The sequence below is a fragment of the Pinus tabuliformis genome, chromosome 9 (assembly GCF_031772625.1).
Source record: "Pinus tabuliformis cultivar Carrire ecotype Pingquan chromosome 9, CPIR1, whole genome shotgun sequence".
Taxonomy (NCBI): domain Eukaryota; kingdom Viridiplantae; phylum Streptophyta; class Pinopsida; order Pinales; family Pinaceae; genus Pinus; species Pinus tabuliformis.
The window spans coordinates 294,630,314-294,653,920 of NC_142307.1; the positions used below are offsets into that span (position 1 = coordinate 294,630,314).

The 23,607-nt window shown below is 37.5% G+C and overlaps 1 protein-coding gene across 2 annotated transcripts in view; it reads right to left on the bottom strand.

The window, feature by feature from the left end:
• LOC149148358 (calmodulin-binding receptor-like cytoplasmic kinase 2) overlaps positions 1-22,043 on the bottom strand; it is a 112,503-nt gene extending 90,460 nt beyond the window's left edge. The window contains exons 1-4 of one of the 2 annotated variants that reach the window (XM_089438680.1): positions 21,268-22,043; positions 19,788-20,029; positions 19,356-19,524; positions 18,662-18,751 (exon numbers count right to left, since the gene is read on the bottom strand). In XM_089438680.1, coding sequence (XP_089294806.1) covers positions 18,662-18,751; positions 19,356-19,524; positions 19,788-20,029; positions 21,268-21,508 — 742 coding nt within the window. In that variant the 5' untranslated portion in view covers positions 21,509-22,043. The remainder of the gene's footprint in view (positions 1-18,661; positions 18,752-19,355; positions 19,525-19,787; positions 20,030-21,267) is intronic. The other variant, XM_089438679.1, reaches the window with a different exon arrangement.
• Positions 22,044-23,607: the final 1,564 nt, after the last annotated feature.

Sequence of the window (23,607 nt, forward strand, 5' to 3'; positions counted from 1 at the left end):
TCTTCCTTTCATCACACATTCTATTCCCAACATTTTCCAATCAGAGTTCCTTGATTGTAGTCAACCACCTCATATTTCATATGAGGACATATTATGTTGATTTCATCTAGTGTGAACCATGCCTTTTGACAACCTATTATAGGAGGAGATTCCTTTTTTCCTTGGATCATGCTTCTCAAGGTAGAAGTAGTGATCCATGTTACTTGCAACCATACGATATGACATTATATTATTAAACATAAGCATACATACCTCATTTATCTTCAGGTCATCTATGCATCTTTTAGCAACTTCCTTGATTGAAATGTTGTCAACCCCTTGATCTGATTCATCTCCTATGTCATCATACCGTCATCCATAAATTCCACAAGTTAGAGTTCTTGATGAAACACTTGCTTCCTCTCTAGATTAGTGAACCCTCTGATGAGGATTCCATTAGAGAATATTGAGGATCTTGCATATCCCCATCTGGCAGATGTTTTCCTTTTTGACTTGATGTATGATGAGCATTGTCCTGAATGACTTCTTCCTTTCCTTCAATGTCCAATGAGGTTCCCAAGATCTATGTCCTTCATGTTTGACTGCCATGGATTTTATTCCTTCTGTCGTTCATGATTCCCATGGTAGGGTTACAATCTCTTGTTTCTAATGCTTCCAAGATGTCGTAATGCATCTTATTATTTATCATGTTCATATCCATAACAAAAGATTTAGGAGCTTATGATAAGACCCTTTTGTGAAGGAGACCATCTCAGACATAGTAGAGATCTGTTACTCCTCCTTCCCTTGATCTTTTTCTTCGGCTTCCTACATTTTTTTGGTGATATGAGCTTTATTTCCGTAATCTTTCCATAGCATTGAATCTTAGCTATATTGTTATGTCTTGATTGAGGACCAAACTTCCCTTTACTTTCTACAAATGTTTGAATGTTATAACCTTCAACACTTTTCCCACAACTTGTCCCTTTTATATCTTTCATAGATACCATAAGTTGTTAAATGAGGTAACTTTCATGTCCTATTGATGTTTGTTACCTTTCTTATCAATTGAAATAGAGGTGTTTATCCCTTTTATCAATTCTCCAGATCTCACAATTGAGATCCTATGAAGATATTCTTTTAACTGTATGTAGATTAGGTCTAAGTGATACGACCTTCTTTACTATATTTTCAGAGAATATATCTTATAACATTTCATATATCTCTTTGATGCTTCCTCTCCTGCTACATAGGGATGAGAGGACCTTTGATTGATTTCATAAGAATCCTATGAGTCCCTTGATCCTTCTCCATGCATTCAAACAATGCTTGACCTTCAGAGACTTTTCCATAGATATCAATGATTCTCTTTCGGGGACTATATCTATCCTCCTTTCTCATGCAAGGAATTTTGTTGACCCAACCAGTTTATAGATCTCCTTGCAAACACAAAGTCATTTAACCAAAATTGATTATAAAATGAGAAATACTTACCTGGCAAGGGAAGATGAAATTTCTTCCTTGATCACGTTGAAGATGAACCGATGCTTCCTCCGGGTGATCTTTGAGTTGATGTGATTTTGTTTCTCTATACATTGTAGATCCTCGTTATAGAATTTAATCCTCCTTTCTGGTATAGAATCCTAGGTACTTTTATTTTTAGATCCTTGAGGTGTATTATTGTGGCATTATTTGCAACATTCTGCATTGAACTGAAATTACTTGTGCCCTTATGCTTAACTGAGATAGCATCGAGATTCTTACCAGGATTTCATCGAGATTGTATCACCAAACTATAGGATCAAGAACATGTGACTATGATGATATTGATGTCCTTTAATTGTTTATAAACTCAACACTGAACCATACTATAATATGTCACCGAAACTCTATTTATTATCTTTACTATAATCCACTATTGTGCAATGTGATTTAGAATCGAAACTTTGTCCAAGTTTTGTGTATTGTAATCTAGGTTGAACCAATCATTGTTTGGCACATGATGGTGACATTCTGTGGTATGTCATCCAATTATAAAAGTATGTATTGCAAAGCCTTCGAACTATTGTATAGAGTGACATTATAATCACTGCAATTTTTCCTATCCAAAAATCACAGATGTATAAGTATGTCGAGATTGTGTTCAGGATATTAGCTAGTACTCCTTAATTGAAATCTGAGCTTGTTGACTCATGCAAACAAACTATGGGAGACTGAATATAGCACGATGATTAATCATGTGTATAACTAATAGTCCTTTCTTGTAACCATAGCTTTGATCCCATGTTCAGACTTGGGTAGGGTAATGTTTAATTTAAATTCTCTTTCATGATAACCGCTTGTGTAGCATTTTAACTTATTATATTAGTTCCCCATTATTGCAGTGTTCAGTACATCAAACAGTTATCAAAAAAATAACATCAGTGACACAGTAGTTAGGCTCCAATCCAGGGCTAAAACCCCTCCTCTTGAGGGTAACCCCTGCAACTCTCTTCTTATAGATTCTTCACAAGATGAGTACAAAGACCATGACAAAACCTTGACCTAAACTGCCTCTCCTGGGCCAAGACATAGTCACCCTTCTTTCTCGTCCTTAGACCATTGCACCTTCTCCTCTTGGAAATCTGGATGCATCGCACCTCTCGTGTGCAGTAGATGGGATGCATTGCTCTTTCCCTATGTTACAGGTGCGATGATCAGATAAGACTGTTTCTTCTTCCAGATTTTGGTTTTTTGTTCACTCTCTTCAGCTTTATTCAGGAGTTTTGCTGTCTGTGATCATTATACCATTGAGGAAACTCCCTTCCTTTGCATGATTCAGCCTCCATTGTACAAAGAACTGTAAATGTTTTTATGTATTGTTTTCCATTTACGGTTCTCCTTTACAAAGAATTAGCGTAATCAAACTGTTGTCTTTTGATTTGGAAGTGTTGCAAGTGTCATTTTCAATCAAAGAAAATGATCCTACTGTTCTTGATGGTTGATTACACTGTTACTCTTGTATTTGATCTAAATTAATAGTTTTTCAAGTGTCGAAAGCAGTTTTCAATTCAAAATCGCAAAGTGTCGTCATTATCTTCCTTTCGCCTTTCGAAGAGAAAATCGTTAGTACTGTCACTTGAAACGATTCAGATTTGTACTTAGCATTCTTTTTGTCATTCACACATTAAGAAAGCAAAAACAAATACATGCATGTCCATTTGCATTTAGGCTGCTTGTTGATTTTGATTTAGGATAGTGCATCTAGTGTGTGCTCTCTGCTCTATGTTGAAAGAATCTTGCTTCTCTTTCCTTATTAGCTAGGATTTTCATTGCAAAAAGAAGATTAAACGATTGTTTATCATCTTAGATTGCATTTTAGGAATTGTATATCTACATCACGTGGTGAACCTGAAAGGCAAACTTCTTAAGAAAGATCAATTGTAAAATAAATTCAATGAACATAAAAACGCTTTGGAACCTAACGCACAACATTTAGAAGTCTAGGCTAGAGACGTATTCCGGCATCGTAAACCCTGGTAACTATCGCTTTAATCATAAGTTGGGTGATTCCTCCTCATTGAGATGACAAGTGCCAGTACAGACTTGTGCTCCCACTTACCGTCGAGTATATATTGGGAGACCACAATAGGCTATATCCTTTATCCTTAGGAAGCCATGTATGCCGCCCTATCGATCGCAATGCACTGAACACAACATTCGGGAATATTGACTGCCGTACCATAAAAAGTATTCTGCAGTTTTGTGATTGGTTTGGTAATCCCTCTGTCTAGATTTCCAAAGTAGTCTCTTTCGTTCCTTTTCAGACTCCTTAAAGGAAATTTCCATATGAGAACTTGTCACTTCAGGCTCATTAAAAATCGAAGGTGACTAGAGTCATCTTTAGCTTTTTCTCGACTCTTAAAAATTGAAAAAGCAAGTTGTGTCAAAGCGTTTAAAATTCATTTAATTCGGAATCACATTTTCCCCTTTATTTTGAGTTGATTAAGTAATCTGCAATCGTAGAAGAAAGTCAATCAAAACCCCATCATTCGCGGAGACTAACGAGTCAACCGTCTTTGACCCTGAAAATGAAACCATCCAGGGCAAGGCATTCTCGTTTAACTGAGTCAAATTCACCTGATTTATTTGAAACTTTTGTTTCAACATCGTTAGAGACTACAGTTACTCGAATTATTTCTGGTACATCTGCCTTTACAGAAGAAGTTTCGTGGCCACAAGAGGACATTAGAACTGATCCTAGTGTAACGGTAAACGGTTCTATTCCTGAACTGGTTCCATCTACAGCTGATTCTGAAGGTGTTACCCCTCCAACAACTGTCGCTGCAGAATCTATACCTTCTTTGGCACCAGAAATATTTTATGGACCTAACAGTCTACCTCTCCCACCTGGATTGATTGCTATAGAAGATATTGTGGAGGATCCTCCATCCAGTACTCCATTGCATTTTGGAGCCGGGATCACCCTATATCCTTCTTCATCAGAAGTTAGTCTCCCTTCATCGCAAGTTCCTGTAGAATCGCTAGGAAATCTTTTGGATAGACTAGATATGTCTGAACAACCGTCGACATCTAGGAATGTGTCATCTAACGCAGCAATAGCAGAACCTCCTACTGCTACTCCAACAATGTTCACTGGTGTACCATCTATCCCAACTAGCTCTCAACCGCTAGATGGAGTCCATCCAGGGACCGTTTCGACAGTATGGTTTGTTCCCGTTTGTTCGTCTGGAATAATATCCAGAATCTCTTATGTTGAGTCTCAGCAAATTTATCCTTCGCAATAGTATCAATTTGGGCAGTCCGATCCCCAAAGGCCAATCATTCCTTTGAGCACTAGATTGCCGCCATATGTGGGGCAGTATGCCCTTTTGTTGTTTCCTCTGGTAGAACAACCATATGGGAGTTCGCAACAGATATCGGGTCATGCTGGAATTACATCCAGCGGTTGGGTACCAATACTGCCTCAACAACCAAGGGTTGTATATTCAATGCAACCAGTCCATCCTATGTTGAATATTCCCACTATACCTGCTATGGTGACTGCATCACAATTACAAGTGTTACCTGTTGTATGTTAACCCCAAGTTTATTAGGTTGCAATACAAAAGCCTCTCGTCTCAATGATTCAATCACAACCTCAGGTTAGTGCCTCCTTATCTGGAGCGACTCAAGCTCAAATAGGTACTGTGACTCCTCATCTTGGTCAATCATCCAGTATTGGACACCAGTAATTCTAGTAATAATATCAAGGACCTAAGCAACAAATCTTTGTAAGTAATGGGCAACCACATTTCCAAAGCGGTTATCAACAACCATACTATAATGGTTATGCCCATCAACCTTATCAAAGTTACCAGCATCAAATACATTATGCTGGTATGCAAAGACCCACTACTCAAGCGATTCCATCTTATCCTGGGTATGCTTCGCCTAATCTAAATCAACAGTTTCCCTTCGTGGTGACTCTAGAGTTACCAGATCTAAATTGGCTAACAGACGATCCAATTGCTTACGCCCCTTGGTGGCCTGTGATTCCTCATAAACTTCCCTCTGATATTCCTAAATTCAATGGAAATCCAGGTGAAGATCCATCGAATCATGTGATGACGTTCCATTTGTGGTGTTCATCCAACACCCTGAATGATTATTCGATCAGGCTTCACCTTTTTCAGTGAACGTTAACAAGTCCAGCAACTAAATGGTATATAGAATTGCTTAGAGCTTCATTTGATAACTTCAGCACCCTTGCCACAACCTTTTTAACCCATTTTCAGTTACCAATAAGGTACGAAATAGGAACAAAACTTCTTACCAATTTTAAGCAAACAACGGCCACTCACATATCTAATCATATTCATGAGTGGCGACGTCGTCGTAGATGGTAAAAACATATGTTCCTAATCAGCTGCTAGTTGAATGGTTTATTAAGTCATTGTTACCTTGTATTACAAAAGATGTGGCTAAGGGGGGATTTGTCACTGAAGAGCAAGTCATTGCTCGTGCGCAATATCTAGACTTGATCTATACTCAGTTTGGCATGCTCTATGACAAAATTCCTGATTCTCCTAGACCAGAGTTTTCTGTTCCTCCTCCTCCTAAATCAAACAAAGACTCTCATGCCGGTGATGGCGTGATAGGTACGACAAACACAAAAACCACAAAGGTTACATCTAAGAAATCCCATACAGTTTCTAGTCAAAATGCAAATGAAGGACCTCTCGCCTCAAAGGTCAATGTCATGTTGACTGACAAGGGCAAAAATATAAAGCAACCAGGGGGCAAGAAGAAAGGGAAAAATAATAAGAAGAAATAGGAAAATTCACCTCCTGAAAAATCTTTTGAAAAATATACTAGGCAAAAGAAACCTAATTATCCATGTTACATATGCAACGATTAGCATTTCACGAAAGATTGTCCACATAAAGCTAAGGTTATGAAATTTTTAAAAACTTAAAATACCCCAGCGTGTTGACTAATCCGTTTCTGAGCCTAGAAATAAACCTGGTCGCTAGTGATCGTGCTTCCCCATCCCAAGTGCTTATGTTATCCATCTCGAAACAGAAAAATGATGCTTTGATATCAACAAGGAATAAAGATTACGGGAATCCACAGCTGTCGAACAACAAGGCTAATGATCAACCTAGTAGTTCAACAACAACTTCGACCAAAGTTATGCCACCCATCATTCCTGAGCTAACGATAAAGTTTCCAAAGGGAGTAGTACAAAAATCGACATTTAATCCTCGTGCCAGAGCAGCACAGAATTATAATATAGTAGACGACCTGTCCCAATCGCCGTCCGCTATGTCGACACTTGAGGTACTGCAAAATTTCCCCTCCCAGAAGCAGACTGTATTATCAGCAATAGGTGGGATTGACCCAGCGATTTCAATCTTGTGACCTTTAATCATAAAGGATATGACCCTCAGTTACCAGCTCAACTCGCTTTCCTTATTCAAGTGAAAGCCCTCAACAAAATTGTTCATCGAACAATTATTGATGAGGGGGCATCTACATGTATTATTTCAATGAGTTGTTGGAAAACTTTAGGCTCACCACCCTTTTCGCGATCGTCAATGACGTTAAAAGCATTTGATGGACGAACATACACTCCATACGGGATTTTAAGTAACTTTCAAGTCGAACTGGGGGGAAAAACAGTAGAAATTGATGTTGAAGTTATCGATGGAAACCTCGATTACAACATCCTACTGGGAAGGCCCTAGATTTATGCTATGGCTGTTGTTGTGTCGACATACTTCAGAAAGATTACATTTCCTTTTCAAGGAGGGATTACAATTGTCGACCAAGAAACCTTTCTCCCCAACAGTTCACCAGTTACGTGGAGCATTCCGATGATCCACGGAAGCTCTTAGTCGCTTCAAAATATCGAAGTAGGCCTACTAAAAGACCTTACATTGATGGGTACTTTTGCACTACCACCTCCAAACAATCTGGTGGAAGTGGCCATGGTGGGAACCTGCAATATGATATCTTCTAGATTCAGAAGATTCCTGAACATTTTGACAGCATGGATCATCGCCATTTTAGAAATATTGTAGCAATCAATTTTCTTGGCCTGGGAGGCAAACCCAAATCAACGCTCATCGAGTGTTTGGATAGATAGGTCTAAGGAATATGGTATCTCTTCAAATCCTTGGTTTCATATACATTCTACAGACGAAGGAATCATTCAGTCAATGATGATAGGAGAGGCACCATGGGAAGATTACCACCATCATTCCCATCTTCCGGATTACCATGAAGAATATTCTAGCAACCTTAATCATCCTTCAGTTTTTGATTTTCTATCAAATACTGTAAATACGGTGAATTATGAGGAAAGTTCTTTTACTGTGTCAATCTCATTAAAAAATGAAACAACTCCCTTTCCAAATCCAAGTCAAGTCTTTCAAAGATCTCGAAGGTAAACCTTCATTCCAACCACCGTGTTGAATGCAATGAAGCTTGGGGGGAATGAAACTCGATTTGCGTTATTATGCTGGGGGCATGCGAACTTATAACAAGCATAGTTTTTCATTTCAAGCTTGTGTAAACATGAAACTGAATCTGAGCATATGTTGTCGCATGGTTCAAGCTCATTAAAAAATAAACCAGGCCACAAGCAGTGTTACCGTAGGGTTCAAGCTCGTTAAAAAATAAACCCGCCACGAGCAGTTTTATGCAAAGTTCAAGCTCGTTAAAAAATAAACCTAGCAATGAGCATATGTTCCACCATATTTAAGCTCGTTAAAAAATGAACCCACCTTTGGTAAATAACCATTGCGAACGCATTATCATCAGCGTTTGAGCCTTGGTCGTGTTCTTACCATCACCTCCACTCTGTTTTTAGCCGATCATACACCTCCATTTGATTGTTTACCCCTTTTGAGGAACAACTGCGACTAGTGATTCTGTTAGCCATCTTCTTTACACTGTCATGATTGAAAAGTTCCAAACCTTACCTGGAACTAGCTGCTACCTGAAAATTTCACTCGTTCCTCAAAAAACGAGTCTCCTTTAAGCTCTTTTCATCTGACTCATAAAATATGGAAATATTGTCGAGCAATTGGCCTCTCCAGCTCGTTAAAGCTATCGGAAGTGCTATCCCTCCTCTAGATTTTAATCTTTTTGGACCTGAGGGATTATTACACAAAAAGATAGAGCGCTTGTCTTGTTCGGCTCGTTAAAACTATAAAAAATTCATCCTTTTCATATTATTTTATACTTTTTCGAACTTAAGGGATTATATGACGAAAAAGGATTACTGGAGTTTTCTTTCTGCCCCTTTTCAGACTCTCTAAAATTGAAAAAGGATCGAGTTGTTTTTGTCGTTAAACTTGTAAAAACCAATAGCGAAAAACTTGTCCATGCAAACAAGAATGAGTTTCATTGTCGCTAGGCTTGTTAAAACATAGGGACAGGTTTGCCCGAAGGGCAAATTATAGAACAAGCATATGTTATCCTCCTCAATCTTGAAAAAAATAAAAAGGTATCGGTCAGCAATGACTGGGGAAAAATTGGGAAGAAAACTTGAAGAAACTTTATTGGTAGCAAGTCGCTCTTGAACATGACACTTTCACTCCATCACCATGATTGAGTCGGGTTGGGCTATTCCATTCACCGATCATACTACCATTGATCCACCATACCATCCATTTTTGGGGTTAACGCTACCAATCCATTTCAATGTTTCCCATATGTTCGAGAGAAGTCGCTCAGAGAATTCACCAACCCAGCTTGTGTCTCATCTGCTGCAATACCTTCACCCTTCATTCTTTCATGACCGCCACTCTGAACCCTGTATCATCAGATCATTTTCACCTCCACAATATCATTTGCTCGTTTCATGTCGTAGATGTGGGATTCATTAAGCCCTCCTATGATGGGTCACTTCTTGTTAATGATAGTTCATTATCCAAGAAGTCGACCTAGGAACAACCCTTTCAGTACTTTGAAGCTTGCATTCCTCAATGGCAAGTTTCTCACTTCCGGCGACAGGTTTACATCAATGGCCTTCGACCAAAAGATTTTGCATGGTGTTCGACGCCAAGTCCCATTTTCAAACCACGTGAATTGTATTGTTGTACCTTGAGGTTCATCATCATTATCGGTGATTCTTCTCGCGCCTGTTAACATCTTACATCATTCGCTGGTAATCGGGCGATGTCTTTCCATGTTCGACTCCAGGAAACATTTTTTCACATGGATCGACTTGTACTTCGGGTGAAGATTGAACTAGTTTGAAGACACCAGATCTAGTTTCATCCATCAGGGCTGCGGTATATTTAGGAAAATAAAGACATCAAATGTACATCATTGCTACACAGAAGATCATCCAAATCAAAGGATGATGGCTCTATCAGAATCATCAGTCTGCCACATAGACAGTTGTTTGTCCTATGTACATGAAAATGAATTTATAAAGCTGAGCATGGGAATGCCTGCCTCAACTAGATCATGAAAATATTATGAAGATAATGTATTGTATTGTATCTTATTACAGGTCGACTTCCAGTTCGAAAAACCTCGGATCCTCATGGTAAATCATTTCACCCGACATCAAAAAGATTTATGACCTCATGCTTTAGGGGGAAACTGTTATAGACATATTTGGGCACTGCAACTCCAATCACATATGTCCATAAACCAAGGGCTTCTAAGTCCCTAAAAGTTTTGTTTCATACCCTAAAGGAGCAAGGTCAGCTGATTACATCATCTCCCAAAAGTTCTCCATGAAAAACTACTCATAACTGGTCAAAACTGGACCATATCACTTGCTCCATGGTTAGGGTGTGATGCATCGCACCTACTACACACGGGAAGTGTGATGCATACTAAAAATTCCTTCTATAGGGTGCGATGAGCGAGAATAGACAAATGGCAGAGATAGTTTGCTAAGTGGATGATCAAGGAATCTTCTAGAAACTTCTCATATGACACTTGCCTCTCAGAATTCGCCCAGGGATGAGTAAGAGATCAATGAAATCTCCAAGTGGAACTGAGAACTATCAGTGGAATGACACTAATCAAAAACCCAGAGCTGACTCACACCTCTACAAATATCTATATATGGATCCCTCGTCCCAGAGATCCAGAGGTTGGAGGCTGGAATTTTGCATCTTGTAAGGAAGTGCTATTGGTTTCCTGGTGGAACATCATAGTGTTGGGTGATATAAGCTTTTCATGAGGTGAAGAAGGGTTTTCATGCTGGGAGGATGACGCTGGGTCAGATCAATGGTTTGTAATCCTCTCTTCTATTCTTTATATCAATAAATTTATTCAAGTTTTCCTCCACATTCTTGTATGTTTGATGATATATGCATTTGTGTGGTCAATATATCTCTTGTCCTATATTGTTTATGATTGTAAATATCTGTACTTTGAAGGTATTATGCTGTTTTGACTTTACAGGTACTCTTTGAAGTGGGATAACCAAGGAAGGAGCGGCAAAGATCCGTCAGAGAGGAGAAGGAACAAGCGAGGAACCAAGCGAAAGATTGAGGTTGGTATTCTTTGCTCCTCTCCTATCTACTTCTCATAAAGGAAAACGAAAGTAACTTTAATCTGTTTGTTTCTAATATAGCTACCCGTCTTAGTGGGACTAGCAGCTCTGCATAGACATTAGATTTCCCAATAACAGTAAGTTATCCCACTTAATGAGATACTCTAAAATTAATCGATTATGTAGCTATCGGGCTTTGGTTTTCGTGACTACTTCAAGCTCAAATATGATTTTTCCTCCTTCGTAAAGTTCTAGCAACACGATTTGAATTGGCAGCTTGTCACCAATAACCTTCTTTAAGCATGAAACATGGAAAACTAGGTGTACTAGGGAAGGTAGAGGCAACTCCAATTTGTATGCCATAGTACCAATCTTTTGCAACACCTTGTAAGGACCATAGTACTTAGGTGATAATTTATAATCCGTCTTGGCTTGCTTGAGGGACATTTGTTCGTATGGTTGTACCCATAAAATACCCAGTCCCCTACATCAAAACTTCTTTCACTGTGATGCTAATCTTCCTATTTTTTCATTCGACTCAGCTCCAAAGTGAGGTTATCCTTTAAGAGTTGGAGTTGTTGTTGATGCTCGATGTGACCTTCCACTGCTTGAACCTTAGAATTTCTCATGAATATGATGTGATGAATGGTGGATTATATCCATAAAGTGCCATAAATGGATTCATTTTTGTTGCAGTATGGAAGAAGTGTTATACCACCATTTAGCTAGAGGTAACCACTTAACCCATTATGTTTGTTTGCCACATACAAAGAAATGAAGATATCCTTCCAAACTTTTGTTCACTATCTCAGTTTGCCCATCAAATTGAGGATGATAAGATGATCTATGAGTTAATTACGTACCAAGACAAGAACATAATTTCATCTAAAAATTTCTAGTGAAAATGGGATCTCTCTCACCTACAATAATATTTGGGTTTCCATGTAAATTTTGAATTGTTTTTGTAAATGCAGTAGCAATTGTACTCGCTTTAAAAGGATGAGATAATGTGCAAAAGTGTGCATACTTAGTAAGTCTATCAATTACCACCATGATGAAACTCTTTCCTTCACACTCGGGTAAACCTGTGATAAAATTCATTGAGACCTCCCCCCAACACTGACTTGGAATGGCTAAAGGTTGTAACAGACATGGGGTCTTAATTGTCTCAACTTTATTTTGTTGGCAAACCAAACATTCTGGCACAAACTTTTGAGTATCAAATTTAAGGCCATCCAAAAAAATATTCTTCTTCATCCTGTGGTAAGTTTTTAAAAAACTTGAGTTCCCTCCTAAAGGGGAGGTGTGAAATTACAAAAGAATATTTTGCTTGGGTTGGGACTTATTGCAAATATATAAGTGGTCTTTGTACCATAATGAATCATTTTTCTAGCTAAATGTATCAGATGTATTAGTATCTTGTTGCAAATTTTGAATGAGTGTCCACACCTTTTCATCATTCTTCCATTCATCCATTTCTTAAGTTATACAATCAGGTTGGATAATAGAAATGGCACAAAACAATGCTTCCACATCCTCATCCTTTCTTGAGAGTGCATCTACAACAACATTTTGCTTCCCTTTTTTGTAGATGATTTCAAAGTCATAACCCAATATATTTGTGACCCATTTTCACTGCTCTTCTAAAGATAATATTTGTTCCAAAAACTATTTCAAACTATCATGATTTGTCTTTAACTTGAAGTTTCTTCCCATTAGGTAAGATCGCCATTGCTTTAATGTGTGTATTATTGCCAACGTTTCCTTCTCATAAATAGGTTGGCATAAATACTTTCCTTTGATTTGACGACTTTCAAAAGCAATGGGTCTTCCTTCTTGCATTAAAAAAAAACCAATTCCATTTTTAGAGGCATTACATTCCACAATAAATGTATTTGTGAAGTATGGCATAGCTAAGACCGGCGCTTAGCACATTGCCTCTCTAAGACGTTCAAAGACCTTAGCTGCTTATGGAGTCCATGAAAATGCATCTTTTTTCAGTAATGTTGTTAGAGGTGTTGTTATTCTCCCATAATTCTTAACAAACTTGCAATAATACCTTGTGAACCCAAGAAATCCAGATTCTAGGGAGGGGATTTTCAATTTCTTAATGGCTTTAATTTTGTTAGGGTTTGCCTTAACACCCTCATGAGATACAATATAACCCAAATATTCCACCTCTTGTACTCAAAATAAACATTTGTAGGTTTTTGCATATAATTGTTTCTCCTCCAATAGTTTGAGCACATTTTCAATATGTTGAACATGATCCTTCCTAGACTTGTTGTAGATTAGTATATCATCAAAAAATATTAACACAAATTTTCTAAGGAAGGGTTTGAAAACAGAACTCATCAAACCTTGAAATGTGGAAGGTGCATTAGTAAGGCCAAAAAGCATGACCAAAAATTCATAATAAACCTCATGAGTTTTGCATGTTGTTTTCAAAATGTTTTCAATCTTCATTCGAATTTGATAATAACATGAATGAAGATCCAACTTGGTGAAGTAAATTGCTCCACGTAATTCATCCAACAATTCATCAATGACAGGGATGGGAAATTTATCTTTAATAGTGAACTTGTTGAGCTCCCTATAGTTTAGACACATATCCATCCTTCATGTGGCACCGATACTACTGGAGCAGAGAAAGAACTTTGACTAGGTTGAATTATAACAGCCTCTAACATTTCTGCCACCATATGTTCAATTTCACTCTTTTGGGATAAGGATATCGGTAAGGTATGATGTTTGGAGGAACACTTCCTAGAATCAAACGAATAGAATCATCCTGATCACAAATAGGTGGGAGGTCTTTGGGAATCTTAAATACCTTGGAATGATTGTCCAACATTTTTTGTAGATCTAGAGAAATAAATGATTTCAATGTTTGAACCTCTAGTGAGCATAATTTTGCAATTACGCCCCGTTGTTAGAAGCTTTGTCATGCCATTAGAGATTATTATCTTTCTCGGTTTCCCTACGATACTCCTTAATTCAACTTCATTTCCATCCCAAAAAAAGTTCAAGAATAGTTCTTGAAACTTAAAATTTATTGTCCTCAAAGATTGTAACCATTGGACTCTTAGTACAACATCAACACCACCCATTGGAATGGAAAGCATTGGACTATTCAATACATATTCTCCCATGGTTAGCTTGATATTATGGCACTTTCAAGAGAAATTTATAGTTGCTCCATTTGCAACCATCAATTGAAACTCTAGTGTTGGTTATAGGAAGACATTCAATTCCTTATCTATCTTACAATGAATAAAATTATGGGTACTACCCAAATCAATGAGAACTATTACATTTTTTTCCTCGATATATCCTTCTATATTGAGAGTTTGAGGAGTGGTAATTATTTACAATGCATTAAAAATATGGTTGGATTCATTTCTTCTTTCTTTGGGGTTGGTTCCTAATATATATCCTCCTCTTTTGATGTTTCTTCATCCTTTTCTTCCTCCTCTTCACAATCTATGTAGAATAATTTATTCTCAGCACACTTATGATCTTTAGTGTATTTGTTATCGCAACTGTAATAAAACCATTTTTCTATTTTTTCCTCCAATTGTTATGGTGTCAACCTTGTAGGTTGTGGAAGACTAGGAGCAACAACACTACCATCTTTATAGTTGTGAGTGGTAGACTTCCTTGTTGCCATAATTTTGTTTTCAAATTTTCTTGCCTCCCTAAATGCCTTCTCCAATGAATCAGGTTACCAAAGGCAAACCTCATGTTGGATGTTATCTTTTAAAGTTCCTATGAAGACGTCAATCATATGCTCCTCTCGAATATCGGTTACCCTAATATTCAATTTTTGGAAGTCTTCAATGTGCTTTGCCATTGAACTCTTTTGCTTGAGATTTATCAATTTGCTAAAAAAGGTGTTGCTCTTTGTATCTTCATAATGTATTATCATTTCCTCCATAAAAATTGACCAGGTGACAAGCGATTTACGAGAACAAAGTCATCTATCCCATACAAATTGATTGGGTTCTAAATATAAAGATGCAATACATACCTTTTGTGAAGGTTGCAAATCATGTAGATCAAAATATTTCTCCATTTCTAGTATCCATGTTACCAGATCATTGCCATCAAAATTCCTCATATTTATCTTTGGAATGTGGTGGTTCTTAAACCCCACATTGGAGTCTCTAAAATCATAATTCATATTCATTTTGTCCTCTTCATGATTTTCATGGATTACCTTGTCACCACCAGGAAGTCTTTCTTGCAACAACTTTGTCAACCCTTCCAACTTGACATTCATCGTATCCATGTCTACTTTAAAAACCTACATGTTTCCTTTTATACCATCCATGTCCCCTTTTAATCCATCCATGCCATCTTTGGTTGCTCTTTGTGAGAGCGAAATTTTGCACTTATTCCTGTAATTTTGATATATCATGTTGCAATTCTTCCTCTTCATGCATCATAGTAGAGCTTTCTAAGGCCTTAATGGGTGTAGAATCCTTTTGTTTGGGATGAATTTTAGAACCAAATATTGATATATATATGTTTCAATATTCCCTTTGAATTACTTCAAACTAATTTAGGAGCTCGATATTGCAGTTGTTGTATCTTTGTACCTTTGGATCTCCAAGGTCTGAAATTTTGTCTCATGGTAGCCCTATGAGTCTTCTTTCCAATGCCGCAATTCAGACCGAGATTGGATTCTTCAATAAAGAGTTATGTTGAATCTCCCACGATGACCTGATTATTGACTAATTCAATAAAGAAAACGTGTACGGAGTGCCACGTGTCATTGTTTTAACCTTCGGCCCTCAAAACGATACACAAAATACTAAAGTTCGTGCACTTTTAGCTACATTTTTCAAAATTCAAATCTGATGCTCAGAGAAATATTTATGATGATTTCCCTATGACATATGTTTGAGATTGAATTCTGGAGCCAGCAAAAACCCTAACTTTCTCAGATCATATCTTCGAAAATGTAGTGAAAAAAGATCTAAAATTTGTACACGAAGTTCACTAATATTTCATTTCTACATGGTTGCAATTTCAGCTTCTAAATCCTCATATAAAAAAAGTTATAGCGAAAATTCCAAGATGTTGTGTTTGAAGAAGTGAAACCCTAAAATCCAAAGCTCTAATATCAAATGTTATGGAACGAGCTCACAAAATAAAAAAAAAGATAAATCAACGACATAAAAATTAGCTTCTTCGAGGGGCCAACATCATTTACATTATATAAATGAACAATTATTGGATGATACAAATGATAAGACCTCCTTTGCTATATATATAGAAGTCTAAGGGGTCACAATATAATCAGAGCCATAACATAACAATAACAATGTAAGGGCACAACAATAACAATAGTGGGCTTCTATGGTACACAAAAATTACAATAGGGGACTACATTAACAATAACAATAAGGGGAATACATTAGTATTATAGGGACCTACACAATGAGGGTGAACAAAAAGCAATTGTGGTGATGGATCCAGTGAAGGAAGCTAGCTAGTGTATAGTTGAGCCAAGGCATGCAACAAAGCATGTGTTGAGGTACCTGCGTGGTACAATTGGATATGGTTTGAGATACGCCTCAAGTGGTGAAGGATATTGCAGGGATATACTGATCCAGATTAGGGTGGGAGTGCAGAGGATAGAAAGAGCACCTTAGGGTGTTGCTTTAGCTTGGGATCAACTATGATTTCTCAGTTTAGCAGGAAGCAGACTTATGTCACACTCAGCACAACAAAGACAAAGTATATCGCAACCAATGTTTCAATTCCTGGAGAAGTGTGACTTCAAAAGCTTTTTTCTGGACTCTTTCGTCAAGTAACTTCATCTGAGACATGTTGCAAAGGGAATCAATGAAACTCCAATACATATCCATAAACGAGCAGATTGCAGACATTCTCACCAAGCCTTTGTCTAGAGTGAAGTTTGTATACTTCAGAGATAAGCTTGGCATGATGCAGAATATATCTCTCGTTGAGAGGGAGTGTTGATGTCTTTGCAAGATCATGCAAACCATCTCCTAAGAAGCCAGATGGACTTGGCTAGGTCATGTTGATTTGACCAGGGGAGTTGGATACGTTCACTTCAGTAGCCATAAAGGACTTTGGTTGGGTCATGCTAATTTGGCTAGGGGTGAATGGCCTAGGGCAATTGCACGATTGGATAAATCTCCTAAGAAACCAGAAGGACTTCGTTGAGTCATGTTGATTTGACTAGAGGAGACAATGCAATTCACCTAAGAATCCATAAAGGACTTTGGCTGGGCCATGTTGATTTAGCCAAGGGTGAATGGTCTAGGGGTAGATCCTCTCATGAGAAGCCATGAAGGACTTTGGTTGGGTCATGTTGATTTGACTAGAGAAGATTGATACATTTATTTGAGAAGCCATAAAGGACTTTGGCCGAGCCATGCTGATTTGGCTAAGGGTAAATGACCCAAGATACTCACATTGTCTACTCTAGGATGGAGTGATCTATAGACATGCATATGAGGAAAACATTACATTAACATAGCAAGCTCATGATTTTTTCTTAAGGAAGAAGAAATTTCTACTAAGGGGAAATTTGTTTGCAGGTAAGGAGAATACGTCCCTTGCTAAGAGAGAGTGTTGATTTTTTGTAGTATCGAGAGGTATTCATGCATTCTTAAATTGACCCAGAAGAATTATGAAAAAAGAATCAAAATAAAATTTATTTTTGGAGCATTGCATAGGTTCAAGAAGTCAAGTTGGCCCAGTTTATGAAAGGATGTGTCCCTTGGGTTAATTTATCCCCATTCGACTAGTATATATAGATGATGTGACATCTCATTTTTTCCACCAAGCAAGGAGAAGTCTATTTTGGAGATCATTTTTCTTTCTTTTATCTCTCTCTCTTGGCCACATGTGTGAGGAAAATATCAAGTTGTTTTGGGCCAAGTTGACCAGACCTTGACCAAGCTCTTTGAGTGAGGATTGACTGTCGATTTCTAACCAAAGGAGTGTTGCACGTGCAGACTGTTGACCACAGATTTAATTGTAGTTTTACCAGCCAAAGGCCACACGTGCAGGTTTGACTGCAAGTCCGAGTTTGACTAGGCTAGTTTGACAACGGATTTTGGGAAGTTTGAACAATGTTGACTTTTGACTATTTTGGGCAATTTGACCAGCCTTGACTTGTTGGAGTTTGATCATATTTGTCTGGTATTTTGACTTGGGTATTGGCACATATTTCTAGACAAATTATTGATTTGTAAACCTTGCTGAAGAATAATTTCTTCTAAGAAAAGTTGTTGGGTTTTCTCCCAAGTTTGTGTTTCCCAGGGTAAAAATATTGTCTTTATTGTGCATGATTGCCTCTTTATGATCTTTATTGTTTTTATTGCATTTATTGTTGAGACTTTATGAGTGTAATTTCTCAATGATATCAATGGCATGAAATAAATTGTTTGAAGATCATTAGGTAGTAATTATTAGATCAAAAAATTGGTTTCTATTGTGCATCTTGTAGAAAACTCAACATCAATTACCTTGGTAGTTGCAGTGTTAGTCTGTCTTAAATTTCATAGATATTTCTCAAGTATCCAAAAGGAAAAAAAGAATTCGAGAAGTTTCTTTTAATTCTTTGTTAAAATCTTAAAAATTACAAAAATATGCAAAATGAATGAACAATAGATGCATACAAAAAGTTTGAACCTGTATACATGTGAAGGTACGTCACTGCATGAGCAACATCGATTGCAATATCCAGTCTTGTAGCCAAGTCCAGTACAATTCCATGTATACCTGCATATTTAAATTTCGTGTATTAGCTTTCTCACACTCGAATTTTTCATTGTAAATATACTCTCCATGTTCTCAAATCTATATTTCCTTATTGTAGACAGAGTATGTTTGGTCTAGTTGATAAAAAGATTTATGTTTAGTCGAGCTGTTAGAAAGCCTGCTTGCTTTGAGGAGTTGGCTACTTTTATTACCATTGAATCACTACAGGGTACCAGTCCTCCAGAAAAACATTAGCTTCCACAAACTTGAATTTTTCATTGTAAATATACTCTCCATGTTCTCAAATCTATATTTCCTTATTGTAGACAGAGTATGTTTGGTCTAGTTGATAAAAAAAATTATGTTTAGTCGAGCTGTTAGAAGGCCTGCTTGCTTTGAGGAGTTGGCTACTTTTATTACCATTGAATCATTACAGGGTACCAGTCCTCCAGAAAAACATCTGATTTGAGGATACCACTCAATTTCCAAATTATAATCCGGTTTAATTTGTTCATCACACTCATGAATGCCATAAAAACATTCATGTTACAACATTTGGTGCTTATGTTTAACTTCTTGTAGATATTAATGCTTGTCCAAAAGAATGAAAATAAAATTTACTTACAGTCTAAATGCTCCCGAAGAGTTCCATTGGGCACATATTCTACAACAAGTATTCGTTCCTGTCCATCTTCAAAGTAGCCAAGGAATCTGACCAGATTGAGGTGCTCAACACTCGACAATGTTCGAATCTCACTTTGGAATTCAACAGACAGATGTTTGTCATGGATATTCTGCCACCAAGTTGTGTATATCATCAGACATTTTCCATTCCATCAAGCAACAAGCTCCACTAGAAAGGCCTTTCTGAATTGCTAAGCTAAAAATCCAGCAATAGTGCATCAGAACAATCACCTGCCACATTTTTATTGGAATTTACCTTTAATGTTGCCTTAAGAGTATAGTAGAAGTATCAAATTCTCTGCATTGGCATTGAATTAACACACAACCAGTTTTTAACTAGCCCTCGCATTAGAGATGTTACAAGCTTTCATACCTTTTTTGCACGCTTAATTGCAACCACGCTTCCATCCTCGAGCTTCCCTTTATAAACTATCCCAAAATCTCCTTGTCCGATCTGGTTATAAGGACTGAAGTTTCTTGTGGCTTTTCTGAGCCCAGCCATGGTAAAGGTCATTGTTACAGGTTTGCTATTTGCGTTGAAGGTATTACCATAGACGCTACTCTTGTATGAACCTACATTTGGGGATCTGCTTCGATCTGTGGCTGTTGATGTTACTGCAATCATATTTGTGAAGCAAAAAGATGGAATGAAGAAAAGGCAAATTCATCAATATGTTCTAAATCAGAGCGATTGTATACAAAAGCAACATAAGAAGCAGATAAATTTTGAAAATAACATCAAACAATGACAGTATTCGACTGTACAAAACTAAGAACCTGTGGACTGTAAAGAAGGTTGACAAAATCAGATGGAAAGATGGGGGCGACATGGTACTCTCAGCTCCCTACAAAACTGAGGTCTGAGATCTTCGTTCTCCATAGTAGGTTTTAGCTAGGCCTCTGGCATTTGGAGCAAGGGATCAAACTTTCAGAAGCAATGCCTCTCATGCCACTTGAAAATAATTCGCCATTTGCAAGAGAGCATTGCCTTCCTTAAAAACCACTATTTTCATATTTCGGCATCTGCACCTGTCTGTTGGATCATCAAAACTCTGTGGTCGGTTCTCCTCTGAAGGGAAAAATGTTTAAAAACATTCAACGATGGGGTAAGTGGCTTTTGAAATAAACAAAAAAAAACAGAATACCAACGGCAGTGTTTCCTTACAATTTAAATGTCTCTATATGGACTACCTAGTGGTTGCCATGATGAGATGTTGTTCTTACGGGACATTTTTGGCTCATTGTGGTAAGGCTCAATGAGTAAGCTCCCTTACTCTTGTGATAAGGCTCTTGCTAAATCAACCTCTTGGTGTTATAGTGGCAGCCCTAGGCTTGATATTGGGCCTTCCCAAATTACTTCAACGGTTACGGATTCACCACAGTAAAAACAATAAATAGATAAAATATTAAGAGTAAACAAGCAGGGAATAAATTGAGAGCTTGAAGTCTTTTGACAGACCAGAAATTTGCAGAGGGTGCCCATGCTCTTGTTAAATCATACTCTTAGTGTTATATTGACAACCCCTAGGCTTGATATTGAGCTTTCGCAGATTACTCCAAGAATCACAGATTCACCATGGTAAAAACAATAAATAAACAAAATATTAAGAGTAAACAAGCCGGCAATAAATTGAGAGCTTGAAGTCTTTTGACATGCCAGAAATTTGCAGAGAGTGCCCACTTGGTAAGTTCAGCTTTATCTTATTAATTTTTTAAGAAAAAAATATTTGAACCTCTACCAAGAAAGGCAACATAACCTATGTAAGGGATTGTAGTTTCAAAATGCTCCTTCCTAACCATTAGAGCAAATCAATTTGCTCTAAATCAAAGCAAATTGCAAAAGTTTTACTTACTTGATATCTCTTTGTACTGATAACCATCTTCTTTTTCCTTAACAGACGGAGAAAGACATGTTCCAAAGGCAGCCACAAATCTGCTGGCTGCAGATGAAAGTCTGCCATTCTTTCTCCTCACCGCCCCATCAGCCAGAATTGGGTCTGTGGATACTTGTGAAAAAACAGATAAGTCGGTATTGGTGCTAGAAATGCTCATGTTAATCTCATTCCTGGAAGGTCGTCTTTTGGGTGTCTCCATTTTTCTTACAGTTGAATTGCTCAGGAAATGCTTTACGTACCTTAACAGAGGAACTTGTAAAACAACTCAGAAATGGTGTGGAATATTTTGCAGGGCTAAAGGCCAGCCTGTAGTACATTAAGATGGACACTTCTCACTCTCAAACCTGGTATATTGTGCTATCCTGGTACTAATCGCTGAGACTGAAGGGCGGATCATGGCCGAGTCAATGGGGACTTAGTCCCCCATATTGATGGTAATTCGCACGCGTGCTGGTCACTGTCAAGCCTAGGTAGATTCACGTCATTGTATTTATTTATTTGATTTATTTGAGGGATTCAACTTTGCACCAGTTAAATGCTAGGCCTTCGCCATTGAACTTACATCTGATCAAAAGGTGAGAATAAGAGCTGGACACTCTGCCATTGTTGGCACTGGGTGAAGTTTCAAACTGTGCGACTGAGGGAGGAATTCTCTGTAGATGACAGGAATTCTCTGTAGATGACAGATCTCTGGTTATGTGTTAACTTCCTCAATGTTTTGGAATTTCCCCTTCCATTATCAAATGTGGTTGTACCCCGAGAGGGTTTAAATTCCCGAGGGTTTTGATTGCTCTTTGGATTTCATCACGTGAGGGTCTACATAGGTTTACAAGGTGGAGGTAAAGTTAGTAAAGCTAATGTACAAAAGTTAGATCACGGTTTTTGTTTGACTTGTTTTGAAAGTTGTAATTTCGATGTTGTAATTTTATTTTTTTAAGTTTAGACGACAGAATTATGACGTAAAGAGTTTAGTTTTAAATTTGAATGGGGTAAATTGGTTGGATAAAATAAATTAAATTGTAATATTTTTTAATGATATTGAAATTAAGATAAATTTATTTATTGATGTTGAATCTGAATTAAGATTGAAACTATAATGTTTTTAATGGTTGAAGTGAATATAAATTTACATTAGGATGTTTTAGGGTGGAAAGAAGATAAAGACCCTAGGATTTTTATAGGTAATGCATCTCTTTCTGTCATCATCAAGTTTCAGCTTGTTCATGAGGCTCTTGATGACCATGTCTTTGGAAAATCGTTGTACTAGTGTGAGTTTAGCGCAACGTTGGTCACGAAGACTATGCTAATTGTGGGGAAGGTATTAAAGACAAAAGACAATGTGTGTCACTCTTATCTTGTGGAGCTTCAAAGACTAGGATCCACACTTTTGACCCAACATTTGAACAAAATCTTTCAGACAGCAAATCCACTCAAAAATTCCACAGAGCTAGAGAAATTTTTGCGGATCTCCAATAAAACATTGAAGAATCTATTTATTGCCACTTTGGATCTACGATTTTTTGTTTTGAGTCTTGCAGATTTGGCATATGACAGGGAAGGAGGATTTGTGGAGGTTTTTATTCACGCTTTCGAAGTTCTGGAACCGGATCGCTACACTGCGCAATTGAATGATGGTCTGGGCCAAAGGTTTCTGCTTTAGATCAAGTCTAGATCTTAGATCTGGAATAATCATTTTTTTGCTCAGAGGCATGTATCACAGGTACAAATCTGAATTGGGAGGAGCGTTATTATTTTTTTGTGAAAACCCTAAATAGGAAACTGCTCCTCTTAGGGGTTTGATCATCAGATCCGGTGAAAGATCTAAAAGAGAAGGTCCAAAATAATTCAGGTATATCATCTCATCTACATAATTTGATTAATGAAGGTAAATCGCTTCAAGACGTCAACCAATTGAAAGTCTGCAAGATTGATTGTAACTCCACTATTATCATAAATTTTAGGTTGTGAGGTGGTTCTCTAGGAATGAGTAACCCTGTTGGACCAGCATCATTTGCTAGCATATCTTAAAGGTCCATCCTTGTTCAGAGATGTCCTGAAAGGGAAATTTTTCATGCTAGATAGACAATCCTCAAATCTGTCAATCCCAGGTCTTTACATCATTGAGCAGATGGAAAAGGTTCATAGCCCTCCAAGCCAAAGATCTTTATTGCAAATTTAATGGCTTTTGGCCTAAGTCAAAAGATCTACATCAGTGGGTATTCACCAATTGGACCGATAAATGTGATATTTACTTGTGCTCGAAGGGGTTTTTATGGTACAGTTTGATAATCAAGAAGA